At 48.1% G+C, this 13,504-nt stretch overlaps 1 protein-coding gene across 7 annotated transcripts in view; it reads left to right on the top strand.

Annotated features, from left to right (window-relative positions):
- Nucleotides 1–11,842, top strand: part of ARHGAP6 (Rho GTPase activating protein 6) — a 454,675-nt gene extending 442,833 nt beyond the window's left edge. For all 7 annotated transcript variants that reach the window (XM_058713350.1, XM_058713349.1, XM_058713353.1 and 4 more), the window contains 3 exons: nucleotides 4,313–4,581; nucleotides 7,562–7,642; nucleotides 9,842–11,842. In XM_058713350.1, the coding sequence (XP_058569333.1) occupies nucleotides 4,313–4,581; nucleotides 7,562–7,642; nucleotides 9,842–10,515 (1,024 nt within the window). In that variant the 3' untranslated portion in view covers nucleotides 10,516–11,842. The remainder of the gene's footprint in view (nucleotides 1–4,312; nucleotides 4,582–7,561; nucleotides 7,643–9,841) is intronic.
- Nucleotides 11,843–13,504: the final 1,662 nt, after the last annotated feature.

Below are 13,504 nucleotides of genomic sequence, written 5' to 3'. Positions count from 1 at the left end.
AGCGCTTCACTCTCCATATCTATCTCGTGCGTATTTGGTTAGCTGAGACCGGCCGTGCCCGCTGTGCGTTCAGGTCTCGTGGAGGCAAACCCGCGTCGACGGGCAACCTGTCCGCTCAATTCCAAGACACAGAGGGCCCGCTACGCGCTTTGAAACCATTCGCTCATCTTAGCGAACCGCTGGTGAAATATTTTACACAAACAAATGCAAAAATTTAATTGCCTTCACTTGCAGCACTGAACTTAAAAAAATTGTCTCCATAGACCTGAATCATCTTAGAGGCAAATGTTAGCAAAGGCGATGGCGGTGGGGGTTCCAGATTTGTTTCCAGGTAGATTCGATGATAAAACAATGGGATGACACCAAAGTTTCTTTTAGCCTCTGCACTGCCCGTGCGGTACGTGGGAGTCCTGAGAAGCGAATAAAATGGTTTTGTTTCGTTTACCAACTGGCGGACTCCCACGTGCAAAGGCACTCCTCGCACGTGGGTTGTTGGGCACATTTGGCCACTGCCTTACTGACCTCTGCTGAGAAAACGAAGTGATGGGTGGAAACCGCCTTAAACACTTAAGAGGGCCATTGACCCCAAGTGTAAACACAGCATTTGACTATTGGTGGTTTAATAATGCTGGATACCGTTTCTCAAATACATTTTAGAAGGGCCTCAAGCCCTACTGCCTCGACTGCCAGAGAGACGTGTGACCTCCTCGTTTCCTCTAGGAGAGTCGTTGGCAGGAGATTAGTGCCCTGCCCGCCACCCAGGGAACCCTGTGTGAGCACCCACTTTTACAAAGGGGTCGCTTTGCACGAGTGCAGTTCTGCTCGTGTCCCTGGCCGTGAGCCCAGCCACCCTCAGGTTCACAGCCTGTGTCCACTGTGAGACCTGCTTGCGTCTCTACCTGCAGGGTTTAGCTTTGGCTGCCTCCTTCAGTTTCTCCCCTGATTGGGGCCCTGGCTGTAGTCACTTTGGTGGCTTGACTTAGGAGAATGAACCAGAAGAGCAGAGAAAGGCAGGTTGGCTTCTCCCGCTCCCTCTCACCTTACCGATTCTGATCCGCAACCCAAACGCATTGGGTTATCTGGATGCCGTTGACGAGTGGCTAGGAGGGGCACACCCCCCCTTTATTCAGCTGTGGCCCCAGCCACCTCCAGGTCAGGACCGCCACATTAACCCCCTCGGCCAACCAGTGCTGACGTCTGGGCCACTCTCTGTGCTGTCCTTCCTGATTTGACCCAACAGATCCTTAGCCCACTGTCCTATCTATGGATGAAGGAGGGAAGGTAGTTTGGCCTCGAGGTTCTCAGACTTGCCCCTGCATCACAGATACCTAAAGGGCTTTTTAAAACACAGTTTGCTAGCCCCACTCCCAGATGCCCTTTCAATAGGCAAAGCCAGTTCACAGTCTGCAACCTGTGCAGCTGCACAGGGCCTCCATTGAGAAGAGGCCCACACTTGGCTCGATGATCTGCTATCGCCACCTGCAAATTCTTAATTTTTTTTTCACCGGGGGCCTCCCATGTTATAGCCAGTCCAGACAGTAGGTCCAGAGCGAGGCTTGAGAACTCGCATTTCCAACAAGTTCCCGGGTGATGTTCCCCAAAGAACAGAGGAAGTGGTCAGTGGCCCTCCACCTCCTCCTCTCTCACCTCTCCTCCATCAGCTCCAATCACAGCCATGAAAATGGAAGGGAAACGGTGTGGCAGCTCGGTTATTTTTGTTATTGTTACCACTGTTCTCTGTTTTATTCTGTTTCGGTTAAGCAAATGAAATGTTCTCATGAAGCCTTTTCCGTACACCCAATAATTAATGTGAGTGTGATTTCCCCGTCTGTACAGTCCCCAAAGAGCTTACTGCAGCAGCTTGCAAAACTATGCAAGTGGAACAACGTTGTAGTGAGTAATTTGAGAGGCTAGGGAGAGGAAAACGATGGGAAGAGCCATAAGGTAAGATGAGGCCGGGGTGGGGACACACAGAGGTGACCACAGGCCTCGGTACGGCAACTTGATGCATGCTTCCATAGGGCCAAAGTAACCTCCTCACTGGGCGGAAACCGAAATGTTCCTAGTGCTGAGACCCGCTACGTTTCTTCCGTAGGACACCTTTCTTTTTTTTTTTTTTTTTTAATTATTTTTCTTTATTTTTGAGAGGCAGAGAGAGAGACAGAGCGCACTTGGGGGAGGCGCAGAGAGAGAGGGAGACACAGAATCCACAGCAGGCTCCAGGCTCTGAGCTGTCCGCACAGAGCCCGATGCGGGTCCCGAACTCACCAACCGTGAGATCATGACCTGAGCCGGAGTGTGACGCTCAGCCGACTGAGCCACCCCCAGGCGCCCCCGTAGGGCACCTTTCTTTATGCACGCAACCGTTGGCTGGATCTGCAGCTTATCATATCTGGCTGAATGTATTCTCTTCTCTATGTGTTTTAAGACAGATGAGCAAGACGCGAGACAGAATAGTTGGGATCCCCATGAGCTAAAATGCCACCGTTCCAACATTTTCCTCCCAACGTGAGGGGGCAAAAAAGCATTCGTGGCCCTGATGGTTATTGCGTTTGGGCTAATGAATGCACTGGGCTCTCTTCAAACACCCCACAAGATCAGGCTTTAGTCCTCGCTGACTTACTCTTGCCGAGGAGACCTAAGACATTTTCATTAACGACGGGGGAAGCTGTCAACTAAACAGGGAAAACAACGGAAATTGGCCCCATACTCTAATTTCTAGCCCTGGTCAGAACCCCGATTGTGAGCTTAGCTCCATGTTCAACCCATTCAGTTTTTCTCATTTTCATAGTAAAGTTTCCTCAGCCAGAGTCAAATTCGTGATGACACAGCAGTGTCCATTTGTTTTGCTTTGTTTTTCCCCTGCTAGAATTTGGGAGAATTCCGCCTCATTAGATATGGAGGTTAAATAGTTTCCCCGCCCCCCATTTCCAGCAGAAATAAAATAAGTTTCCTTTATTTTTCCTTCATTTCACTGGAGGCCTCACGTTTCTGGAAAATCATCCTCGTGGTTGTCCTCTGGCTCTTTCCCATAAGATTATCTATCATCGGTTTAAAGAGGAGGCAAGGAAAGGACTGATTTATTCCATGTGGATAAGAAACTTCCTCAGCAAAAAGTGCTCGAGCTCCTGGCCGTGTCAGTGACAGGCGAGGCACGTCACAGATACGGAGATGCTTTTCTCCTGGACGCTAACCCCGGCTGGAAACCCGAGACTGAGCTAGATCCCCCTATGAGGGCACGTCCTCCGTCCTGCGTGCACACAGCCCTTTAAGTTAGGAAAAGATTGCTCGGGCGTGTGTTTACCTTCTTTAAGATCCCAAAGGATTTGTTTTGCAAAAATTAAACCAGAAGAAAGCAAAGGCTAGTTAAAGAGGAGCAAAGTGGGGTTGAGGGGGGCGACAGAAGTAGGTTCTGGAACTTTTAATCTGTCATCATTTCCCTTCAAGATGTCAGGGCCACTGTTTTGAGGAAGGTAGAAAATACAGATGCTCCCAGGTAAGACTTCCAACACTCTCTTCATGTTCTTGACGGTCTCATTTTCCTGCCCCTCTCACACGTTCGCTGTTATTTCTGTTGCTGTGACAACTTGTGCACCGATAAGACATCATGGATATGCTGATTAGCATGTTTCGCATCCATTTGTAAAAGCACTCGTGCCTTGTAGACTCATTTTCGGAGTGTTAAAATCCCATGAACTGTAGTGGCGGTCATGTATTTGTCATATGTTTCGCCTCTTCATACGTGAATCTATTCTTCCCACCAGAAGCATCATCGTCGTCGTCGTTGTCGTCACTGTCACAGGAAAGATGGATTTACTCACACTGAGTGTTCGGGTGGGGGAAGAAACATTGTCCATAAAGCCATCGTGAACTTCACGTAAAGTTTCATCGTTTTATGTGAATTATTCAATTCAGGATATTAAGGAACGTCACAGAGTTCTCTGCCAGTTTTTCCTTACTTAACAGATAGCATCAGACTTTGATTTTCCAGTGGCAGCGAGATTAATGCAACAGGCATTTGAGCGATGCCCCCTGGAGAACACAGGGGTCCATGTCTGTTTCATCGTCCCGCCTCCCTGGCCCGGACAGTTCCTGTAACGACTGTTGGGTTTCACTGCCCTCTGCTGGCCGTGTCGTGGAAACGCTTTCACATTATCGCTGTACAAGTGTCTGCTCCGAATTGTCTTTTGGTTTCGGCCCCTGTGCCCATCCATGCGTTCTCCTCCTGTCATTTGTGTCACGGTCGTATCTTTTGAATCTGGTCACTAAGTGTTAACACACTCACGCGCTTGCTATTGTCTCCTTGCACCAGAAGCCCTGACATGCTGCGGTCGGAAGTTTCATTTTCTGTGGGAGGAAGGCACTCATCCACCGACTCCAACAAGGCCTCCAGCGGAGACCTCTCCCCTTATGACAACAACTCCCCAGTGCTGTCCGAGCGCTCCTTGCTGGCTATGCAAGAGGACGCGGCCCCGGGGGGCTCAGAGAAGCTTTACAAAGGGCCGGAGCAGTACGTGCTGGTGAGCCACTTGCCATCGTCGAAATCAAGGGAGAGTTCTCCTGGACCAAGGCTTGGCAAAGGTAACTGGAACCCGGCCGGCGCCGGCCAGATGGGTGACCCTGATGGCACGTGGCATGGCATGGGCACTTGGACCTTCTCTCCATCCCTTCCTTGTTTCATGTTCCTGTACTTCTGTGGGATTGGCTGAGTTCCGGCTCTGGGAAGAGGAGGGGATGGAGGGCCCAGTCCTGGTCTGGGAGGGTCCCTGCAGACCCCGGCATGCGGCAAGCAGTCTCATGCCCAGAGAGCCCCCGATACTCCCACTGATTGTTCCCCCCGAGCATCTGAGGGACTTGATGTGTCCTCGCCACTGAGTTTGGGAGCATGTCTGCATGTCTAAGATGTCACCTGATTATTGCTGTTACTTTTACAAAGAGAGGAAGCTGAACCCACTATATAAGGAGATGTCGTGTGCCAAAGAGGTCTCCGTGGGAGAGGAAGATTTGTTTGGCAAAATAAGCATTCCATGGTCAAATATGTTTGGGGAATGCTGGGCTAACCGAGCTAATGGTTTCTCTATTGTACAATTTCTCAGACTCTTTAAAGTGGAAAAGAGAGTGTGGTTTACAGTTTTTCCCAAATTTATTTGACCACCGAATGTTTGCTTCTGTTCTTTTCCTCCACAGAGTAATCCCTCAGTGCCAGGGCTCAGCAGGACGCTCTGAGTAATAAATGGAAGACACATTTTATCCTACATTTATAATTTAATCCACAGAAACACCCTGAAAGGGCTTTGTTTGTTTGTTTGTTTGTTGTGTGTGTGTGTGTGTGTGTGTTTAAAGCATAGTATGTTTATTTTTATTTTATAAATAATCATGTCAAAAAATAATTGAGAAAATTTGTAATGAAAACAGTAACCTGGGGCGCCCGGTGGCTCAGTCGGTGAAGCGTCCGACTTGGGCTCAGGTCATGATCTCATGGTTCGTGGGTCTGAGCCCCATGTCGGGCTCTGTGCTGACAGCTCGGAGCCTGGAGCCACTTCGGATTCTGTGTCCCCCTCTCTCTCTGCCCCTCTCCTGCTCACAGTCTGTCTCTCTCTCCTTCAAAAATAAATAAACATTATAAAAATTAAAAGAAAACAGTAACCCATGTTCCCTTCAAGCATAAAATTTATTTTTTAAATGTAAAACTTTAGTTTTCATAGTCCTTGTCCAGATGTATACCTAACTTTACAGCTTTGTTTTCCAAAGTATAGCTCCTTTTGAATTAAGCGTATCTCACTTAAAATCATATCATTTAGCATTTTCCATTTTGCTCACATTCTTCATGGCCATGATATCGATGCATCATAGATTTACTATTCCCTTTCTGACGTACATAAATGATCTCTAATATTTGCTCTTTTAAATCAGTGACAGATTTTCTATACGTAACATTCTCTGCAACAACAACACAGGAACGTGCTCTGAAGAGAATCTGGCCGTTGTAAGAGGCCCAGCATATTCGGGTTTCTAAATACAGATTCAGAGAGATGTTATTCGACAACTTCCCACTAGGAAAGTTCTGATTTGTTAGCAGGTAGACTGACGCACTCACTAGTTCTTTCTGTCTGTTGGCTATCTTGGCAAACTCTGGCACTGTGGTCCTCAGTTTTGCGCACCGGGGGACAGGTGACAATGTCTGTAGGCATTTGGGGTTATCACGACTTGGGAGGGGTTGCTACTGGTGTCCAGACTGTAGAGCCCAGGGCTGAACATCCCGCGGCATGCGGGACCGCTCCGCGCAGAGAAGGATTCGGCCCCCGGTCTCACTGGTGCGGGGGCTAAGCAATCCTGTCCACTCTGTAACTGTCTCCCTGCAAACAACCCCGCCCCGAGGGAATTAGAAACAAGTCGTGTTGGTATCCCATGACCAGAGCACGAGACTTGGCGTCGGTAACCTGTTCTGCCACGCGCAGCCTGCAGGACAGACGGAGCCTTTCGGAGTCCCCTCCCCTCCTCGTATGGAAACTAAGAAAGACAGGAGCAGTAACTCAGAGTTTCATTCGCTCGCCCACGTAAAGTCCTCAACACAGAACCTGGCGCGCAGTGAGCGCTCGACAAGGTCACAAGGCATCCGAACGGCTGCCCCAGGGAAGCACCCGGTAGACACTTGCTTCAAGAAATACTCATTGTGGGGCACCTGTTGGGACGAGCGCTGGGTGTCGTATGGAAACCAATTTCACGATAAATTTCATATTACAAAAAGAAAAATACTCATTAGGATCACATCACAGGGTCGTAGCGGGGACTGTGAGATGGAGAGAACGCCCCATACGGTGCCTTCCTCTGCCAGCTTGTGAATGAATACAGGCAGGGGGTGAACCTGTTGATGTCAGCAGCGGGGTATGGCGGAGGGTAGTACCAGCAGAGGGACGGTGACTATTTTCCGTTCCTCCGTCTCAGTAACTGCCGTCAGAGCTGTCGTCATCCGTCACCATTGTATTCACTCCCCATCGCTGCTCTAGCAAATGACACGTTAGTGGTTGAAAACGACACACACGTGTATTATCTTACACTTCTGGACTTCACCAATCCAAAGGGGTCCTCAGGGCTGTGTTACTCCTGGAGGCTCCAGGCTCCGAGAGGCCACCTGTGTTCTCTGGCTCGTGGCCCTTCCTCCAAAAATATAGCACCTTTTCTGCCTCCTCCTCATAAGGACCCTTGTGATCGCATCGGGTCTACCCGTCCAGCTAATCCAGATCATCATCTCATCTCAAGACTCATAATTTAATCACACCTGCAGTCCCTTTGGTGTATGACATCTTTACAGGTTCTGAGGATCATGACGCAGACATCTTTGGGGGCCCTTATTCTGTATACCACGACCATTATATAGAAAGCCTTTTGGTAAATCCCCAACGGACTAAGCCTCCTGAAAGGCAGGTACGCACCGTGCTCTGTCTTGTATCCGGCACGATCTTGAATGTGGTACCATGTTACAAAAATGTTTGTTGATTGACTTTTTGTCTGTCGATTTCCATTGTGAGTCACATACCTTTCTCTTTACACTTTTTCCTAGATATGTCAGAGGAGCCTTTCAATATCTGGGGAACTTGGCATTCAACATTAAAAAGTGGATCCAAAGACCCGGGAATGACAGGTGACATACTATCTTTTAAAGGCTGTTTATCGCACTTGCTTTCTAAATTAAGTTTCTTTACTTTTTTTCCTACTATCATATTAAGTACTTGTCAGATGTTATCTGGAAAATGCTGAAAATAGGGGGAAAACCATATAAAGCTATACTTAGCCTTTCTGCCAAGGTATGTCAACCGTTGACTATATCTCATTTCATTTCCTTTGCAAGAGTTTTTTATTATTTTTTTAAGGTTTATTCCTTTTTGAGAGACACAGAGAGACAGCGTGTGAATGGGGGAAGGGCAGAGAGAGAGGGAGACACAGAATCCGAAGCGGGCTCCAGGTCCTGAGCTGTCGGCACAGAGCCCGACGCGGGGCTCGAGCTCACAAGCTGTGAGATCATGGCCTGAGCTGAAGTCCGACGCTCAACCGACTCGGCCACCCAGGCACCCCCTTTGCAAGAGTTTTTAAACATAGTTACAATCATTCTGTCTGTGCAACTTTATATTATCTGTTTCACTTCCATTTTCCAGTTATTTGCCATTATTATTGTGAAGGGCCACGTAGTGTTCCAGACTGCATACGCCTGGTTTACAACCCATTTTTTGGTTATTGTTGTAATAAGTGATGCTGTCAGGAACTTCTTTCTTGCGCGTTTTGTTCTGTATTTTCAATGAAGAACAGACTCACAGAATTTGGGAAAGCAAGTCATAAATCCAGAATAGGGCAGCGAGTCAAAATTAAGAACCTTCCCAAACATCCAGAGGTGCAGTCGCCAGTTTGCATTTTTGCTCATTCGAAACCACAGTTGTATTTATTAGTCTCATTTGCATTTCTTTCATCCCTTACAGTTTTGTCCCCCTTTGCATATCTGGAATTGTTACGTTTTACATAATCTAGTCTATGGCTCTTTGTTTTTGTGAATTCTTCCACAAAACTGATCTTTACTTAAGCGTTAATCATTTATATGCTTTTCTCTTTCATAGTATTTCATTATTTTAGCCCTTAATTCTTTCATCCATGTGGAACGTATGTTAATACACAGCATGAAGTGTGTAAACTGTTTTGGTTTTTTGTTCCAAATACGCGCGCGCGTGTGTGTGTGTACATGTGAGTGTGTCTATAGTGCACCTATAATTTAGTGGCATCTGATCCAGCTGAATTTCGAACGGGTCCTTTATCTAACTACATCCCGTTGTATCCTATGAGGTGCTTTACTACCTTTTGCCTCAAGGATAAACTAGTCCCAGATGTTCCGCTCCATTTCCCCGTGCTATTTCAACTCTGATCAGTCCCTGTGTAAACGCTGCTGTCTCTTGCCCCAGTGATCGCCTTCTCTTTCCCCGCCTACTTTTTAGTAAATGAGAGAACGGGGCGATGGCGGTCTGGGGACATAGGCGCCAAGAACCCGTTTGTTCGCGAAATGCAGCCTTTTGCCCTCCCTTCAGTTTCCTCGAGCCTTAACCTGTCACAGGTTGATCTCTCCCTCACATCACGTCACAGTGTGGATCGTGCAGGGCGAGGAGGGGCGGGAGAGCTCTGGTCCACACAGCCATTCAGGGGCTCGGGCCCCACCCAGCCGGTGGCTCCCCGGGGGTGTCTCCATCCCAGCCTAGTAGTGGGCGGAAGGGGTGAGCCCGGAAGACTCACAGGCATGTGTGTTTTTATTGGACCAGGCCTAGAAATGGCTGACGTCACATCTCTGCCCCCTGGCTGGCCAGGCCTCAGTTATGTGGCCCTCCTAAATGCAAGGCAGGCTGGGAAATGTCAACCAGTCCTTCCCACGGGGCCAGTTTAGATTCAGTTCATCTATTCCAATGGCTTTTACTGACATCATAGAAACACGAAAGCATTAGAATTTGTGTCTCCCCAGGACTGCAAATTGCCCCGAACAAGAACAGAACGCTTCCTTTACCTTCCACGCTCGGAAAAGTTTTCATAGCCACGTGGAAGGGCCCTTTCCTGAAATAAATCAGTGGCCAGGACTATCTAGTTTGACAGCTAACGTCTGTCTTTGGAGCTGCGATGTGCACTGTGCTGGTGACCAAAACGTCACGTGTCATTTCTTTTACTAGGAAATATTTTACTTGAGGCAGCGGCAGCTAAGAGCCAACTGGGCTTTTTTGGGTTTTGAAGCTGCCAGTGGGAAGGAAATGACGGGACCTCCCAATGGGGATTCTGCAAACTAATTCCCTCTCTTGCCCCTCTCTCTGGCCTCCAGGTTCCTATGGAGACATTTTTGAAAGTAGCTCCCTGCGACCGGGGCCATGTTCCCTTTCTCAGGGGAACCTGTCCCCGAATTGGCCTCAGTGGCACGGGAGCCCCACAGAACTGGAATGTGGCCGGCAGGTCATTCGGAGGACTCGGACCACGGCCACCGTGGTAGAGTGCACGGCCTGCCCTCCCGTGTCGCGGGTCTGCAGCACGCCGCACATCCAGGGCGGCGGCAGGAGACCCGAGCAGGCCATGCCCAAGGCAGGGCGGTATTTGACTCTGGGCAGTGCCGAAGACCTCACCCAGAGCGAGCTAGACACTGCCTGGCCGCAGAGCAGAGCCAAGCCCTGGCACCAGAGACCTCGAGAGGGCGAGAAGCGTGACAAGAGGCCTCCTCCTCCTTATCCTGGTCCAGGGAAGCAGGCTCTGGCATCAGCCCGCCAGCCTGCCGAGTCACTGCTGTGGAGGCCTCAGAGGCCCGAAGAAGGTTCCAGAACAGCTTCGGAAGAGCCTCGGGCCACTGAGCAAAACCCGAGCGCTGCCTACTCCGGTCCCGCCGGCGATCAGAACAGCAAGACTTTGGGCGACCCCGACTGGCTCGACTGGCAGAGAGAGCGGTGGCAAATCTGGGAGCTCTTGTCCACCGACAACCCCGACGCCCTCCCGGAAACGCTGGTCTGAGCCCGCCCGAGTTCGTGCCCCCACGTCCCAAACAGCCTTCTTTCGCTCAGTAGGGACATCAAATCATTGTAGGGACAATTGGACACCTTCTACTTATTTTTCTTCTTTTACACTTTAAAAAAATAACACAGGAGAAACCGAGTTCACTCAAAGATAGAGAGCACTACCCTTGCCATTGATAATAAAGTTCTATTGCATAGCCAGCCTTAGGAGAAAACAAAAACAAAACCGGATGGCAACATCCAATCGAAAAACTACTCACTTTGGCTCTGTATAAGATAAAACTCTTGCTTTGATATCGCTTAATTGTATTTATGTGACTTCCGTTCTGACTGTTGTATATTCTGTAACAGATTATGTATGATAATCATATATGATATATTCACAGAAACAGAAGGAACCATTTTTTTTTTAAATCACTTCACGCATACTAAGGAATGAGATTCCATAGAATGTTCTAGAATATGCACAAGCAGGTTTCTGTGCTTTTGCCATAGCTTTTTAACTGGGGATAGCCCTTCCTTCAATGCCTAAGAAAAAACGCTAACACAACAAAACAAAACAGAATATGCCAAGCCATATTTTTATATAGTAGTGAGATACCAAAAAAAATGTAGTCACCGAATGCTTTTTCATATTGAATATGTTTTAAGGAGAATATTAAATTTGATACATTATGGAATATATTTTTAGAATCTGTTTAGGAAGGTTTCAGTTAATCAAACAAGAGAAAGGCCGTGCCTAACAAAGAAAGAATAATTAAGTTGTCCTTCCCAGTTTAGATCAAATTCAGTTTTATATAGACCATATATAATATATATTTATAATGTATAATTTTTATGTATTTTCCAAAACTACAAACTGGAATCCAACTATAAAGTGTTTAAGAATCCAAATGGAGTATTCAAATTACAGAACGCAGTTTTTCCTTCTGCCCCATAATCAGTATTAACCAAATTATACGCAGTGCTTTGTAAAGTAAATCATGTTTGGAAAAAAAAAAAAACTACAGCTTTGTATTGACGTCGTGCCAAAGGCTGAGGAAATGTTTCCTTCAGGAATTTTGTGTGTATTGTAAAATGCTCCTGCCACACTTCAGTTTGAAGTTTTTCAACCGCAAAACCATTTTTGACCAGCAGGTGGCGATTCGCTTCAGTATTTTCTGAGATTTTTTTTTTCACTTCATAAGGGAATGTGTATTATAGAAAAGGAATTTTTTTTTTTTATGGAACATGCTACTCTTAATCTTCATGTTGGCAATGAAATTTTCCGTGGTGTTTCTTCATGTTCTATCTTGTGCCATGATGAATAAAAAGTTAAACAGAGACTTTGTTCCCTGGCATTAAATCTGATGAATGAACTCACCCGCCATTCCAGACCTACCCTTCACTATCCACAAGTCCAAGTGCAATAGACAGCAGCACTACTATACATATGCAGCTAAAGAGCTGGTAAAAAATTATCAGACGGTTTGGGAACACTGACGCACTTAGAAGTTTACAACAATCATTTCTTGCGAGTGGGGGCTGTGTTTAGCCACAGGCCGGGTTTCCGCCTGTTGGACAGGTGTTGCCAACACAATCCCTGTAAGGTACATCCGTCCTAAAGGCCTTAGATGCTTCATTCGTTTCAGTGGCCGGCTGGGACTCAGGAAGGATTTGGCCGCCAGTATCCGGATCTTCCCGGGTGCCCGCACGCAGCGGAAAGTTGTGAACGAGGCTCCGAGCAAACGCTACTTGATTGTGGATGGCAAGTTGCTTTTCCGTGCCACCCCCTCTCCTCCTAGTGACCCTGTGTTTTCCAGGCTTTGAGCGTGACTGTGACCTGGCCAGTTGTTTCCCCCCATTCTGGACTGAACTGCCTCGTGCATCGGGCCCTCTGCCCGCCAGGCTCTTGCCCAAAGAGTTTTATGTTTTAAAGCTTCCAGACCAAATGGCTCTGCGGTGGACGTCGGTGACACAAAGGGTAATGAAAAGTCTCTCCATCTGTTGATAGATCGAGAATAGCTGATCCAGGAAACAGGGCTCAGCATGTATTTGAAATAATCAAACTGAGTGTGTGTGTGTGTGTGTGTGTGAAAGAGAAACAATATTCACTCTCCCTCTCTCTTTGTGTGATTTAAGCCCAGTGGCCGTATCTTTAGCATAGCGAGTGAAAGCTGGGTTTTTAGATACCCTTATCACATTGAAAATAAGTTGTTTTAAAATACACACACGGGACCCAAGGACCGGAGTGGAAATTGAAGTAATTTGTAACACCTTGTAAATGACAGAACGCCTGACAAGAAACAAATAGAGCTCAGACGCTCTCAGGTTGGACAAAACCGTGGAGCAGGCTGTTCCAGTTTACTCCTGTGAGCAAAGAAGCGATGTCGCAGGTGTCTCTGCGTCTGTGAACACGAGCACTGCTTGTGTGCCTCTGGCAACAGGGCCAGAAAGATGATGGCAGAAATGGCCGAACGCGAATTTCTCTTGATCCATCTAAGTGGCTGTTAACGTACGCGCGTTGTGGTTTGTCACAGAAAACACAAACCTCTCCCACCAGTGGAATTTGCGCAAGTTGAGGAAACATCTAGATAAGCCCGGCTTGCTTCTTTTCTCCTGCACGTTTCACTACACACCTGCTTGGCAGGGGGACAGCATTGGGATTAAACGTAAGGAGCTGTCCGGAACAAAGTCCAGGCCTGTGGCGCAGGCTTCTGGCAGGCGGACGGCAGGGGGTGGATGAGAGACGGGACCACGGCTCGGCCGGATGGATTTTTGAAACGGGACTAAACGGGCAGCAAATATTCAAGAGAAAAAAAATGCAAACCAAAGGCGAATGCCAAAAAAGGTGGAGAGTCTTCGGCGCAGTCGAGGCGGCAGATGGCGTGGCGGAGACGGGCGACGGCAGATAGTGGTCCCTGGGGTGCGCACCCCTGGCCCGGTGAGGCCCCCGCCCCGCGCACCGAGGTGCGCGCAGCACCCCACGGTGCTCCGAAGACCCCACG

The sequence above is a fragment of the Neofelis nebulosa genome, chromosome X (genome assembly GCF_028018385.1).
Source record: "Neofelis nebulosa isolate mNeoNeb1 chromosome X, mNeoNeb1.pri, whole genome shotgun sequence".
NCBI lineage: Eukaryota > Metazoa > Chordata > Mammalia > Carnivora > Felidae > Neofelis > Neofelis nebulosa.
Note: the sequence above shows the minus strand (reverse complement) of the source record. Positions and strands in the feature narration are given on the sequence as shown.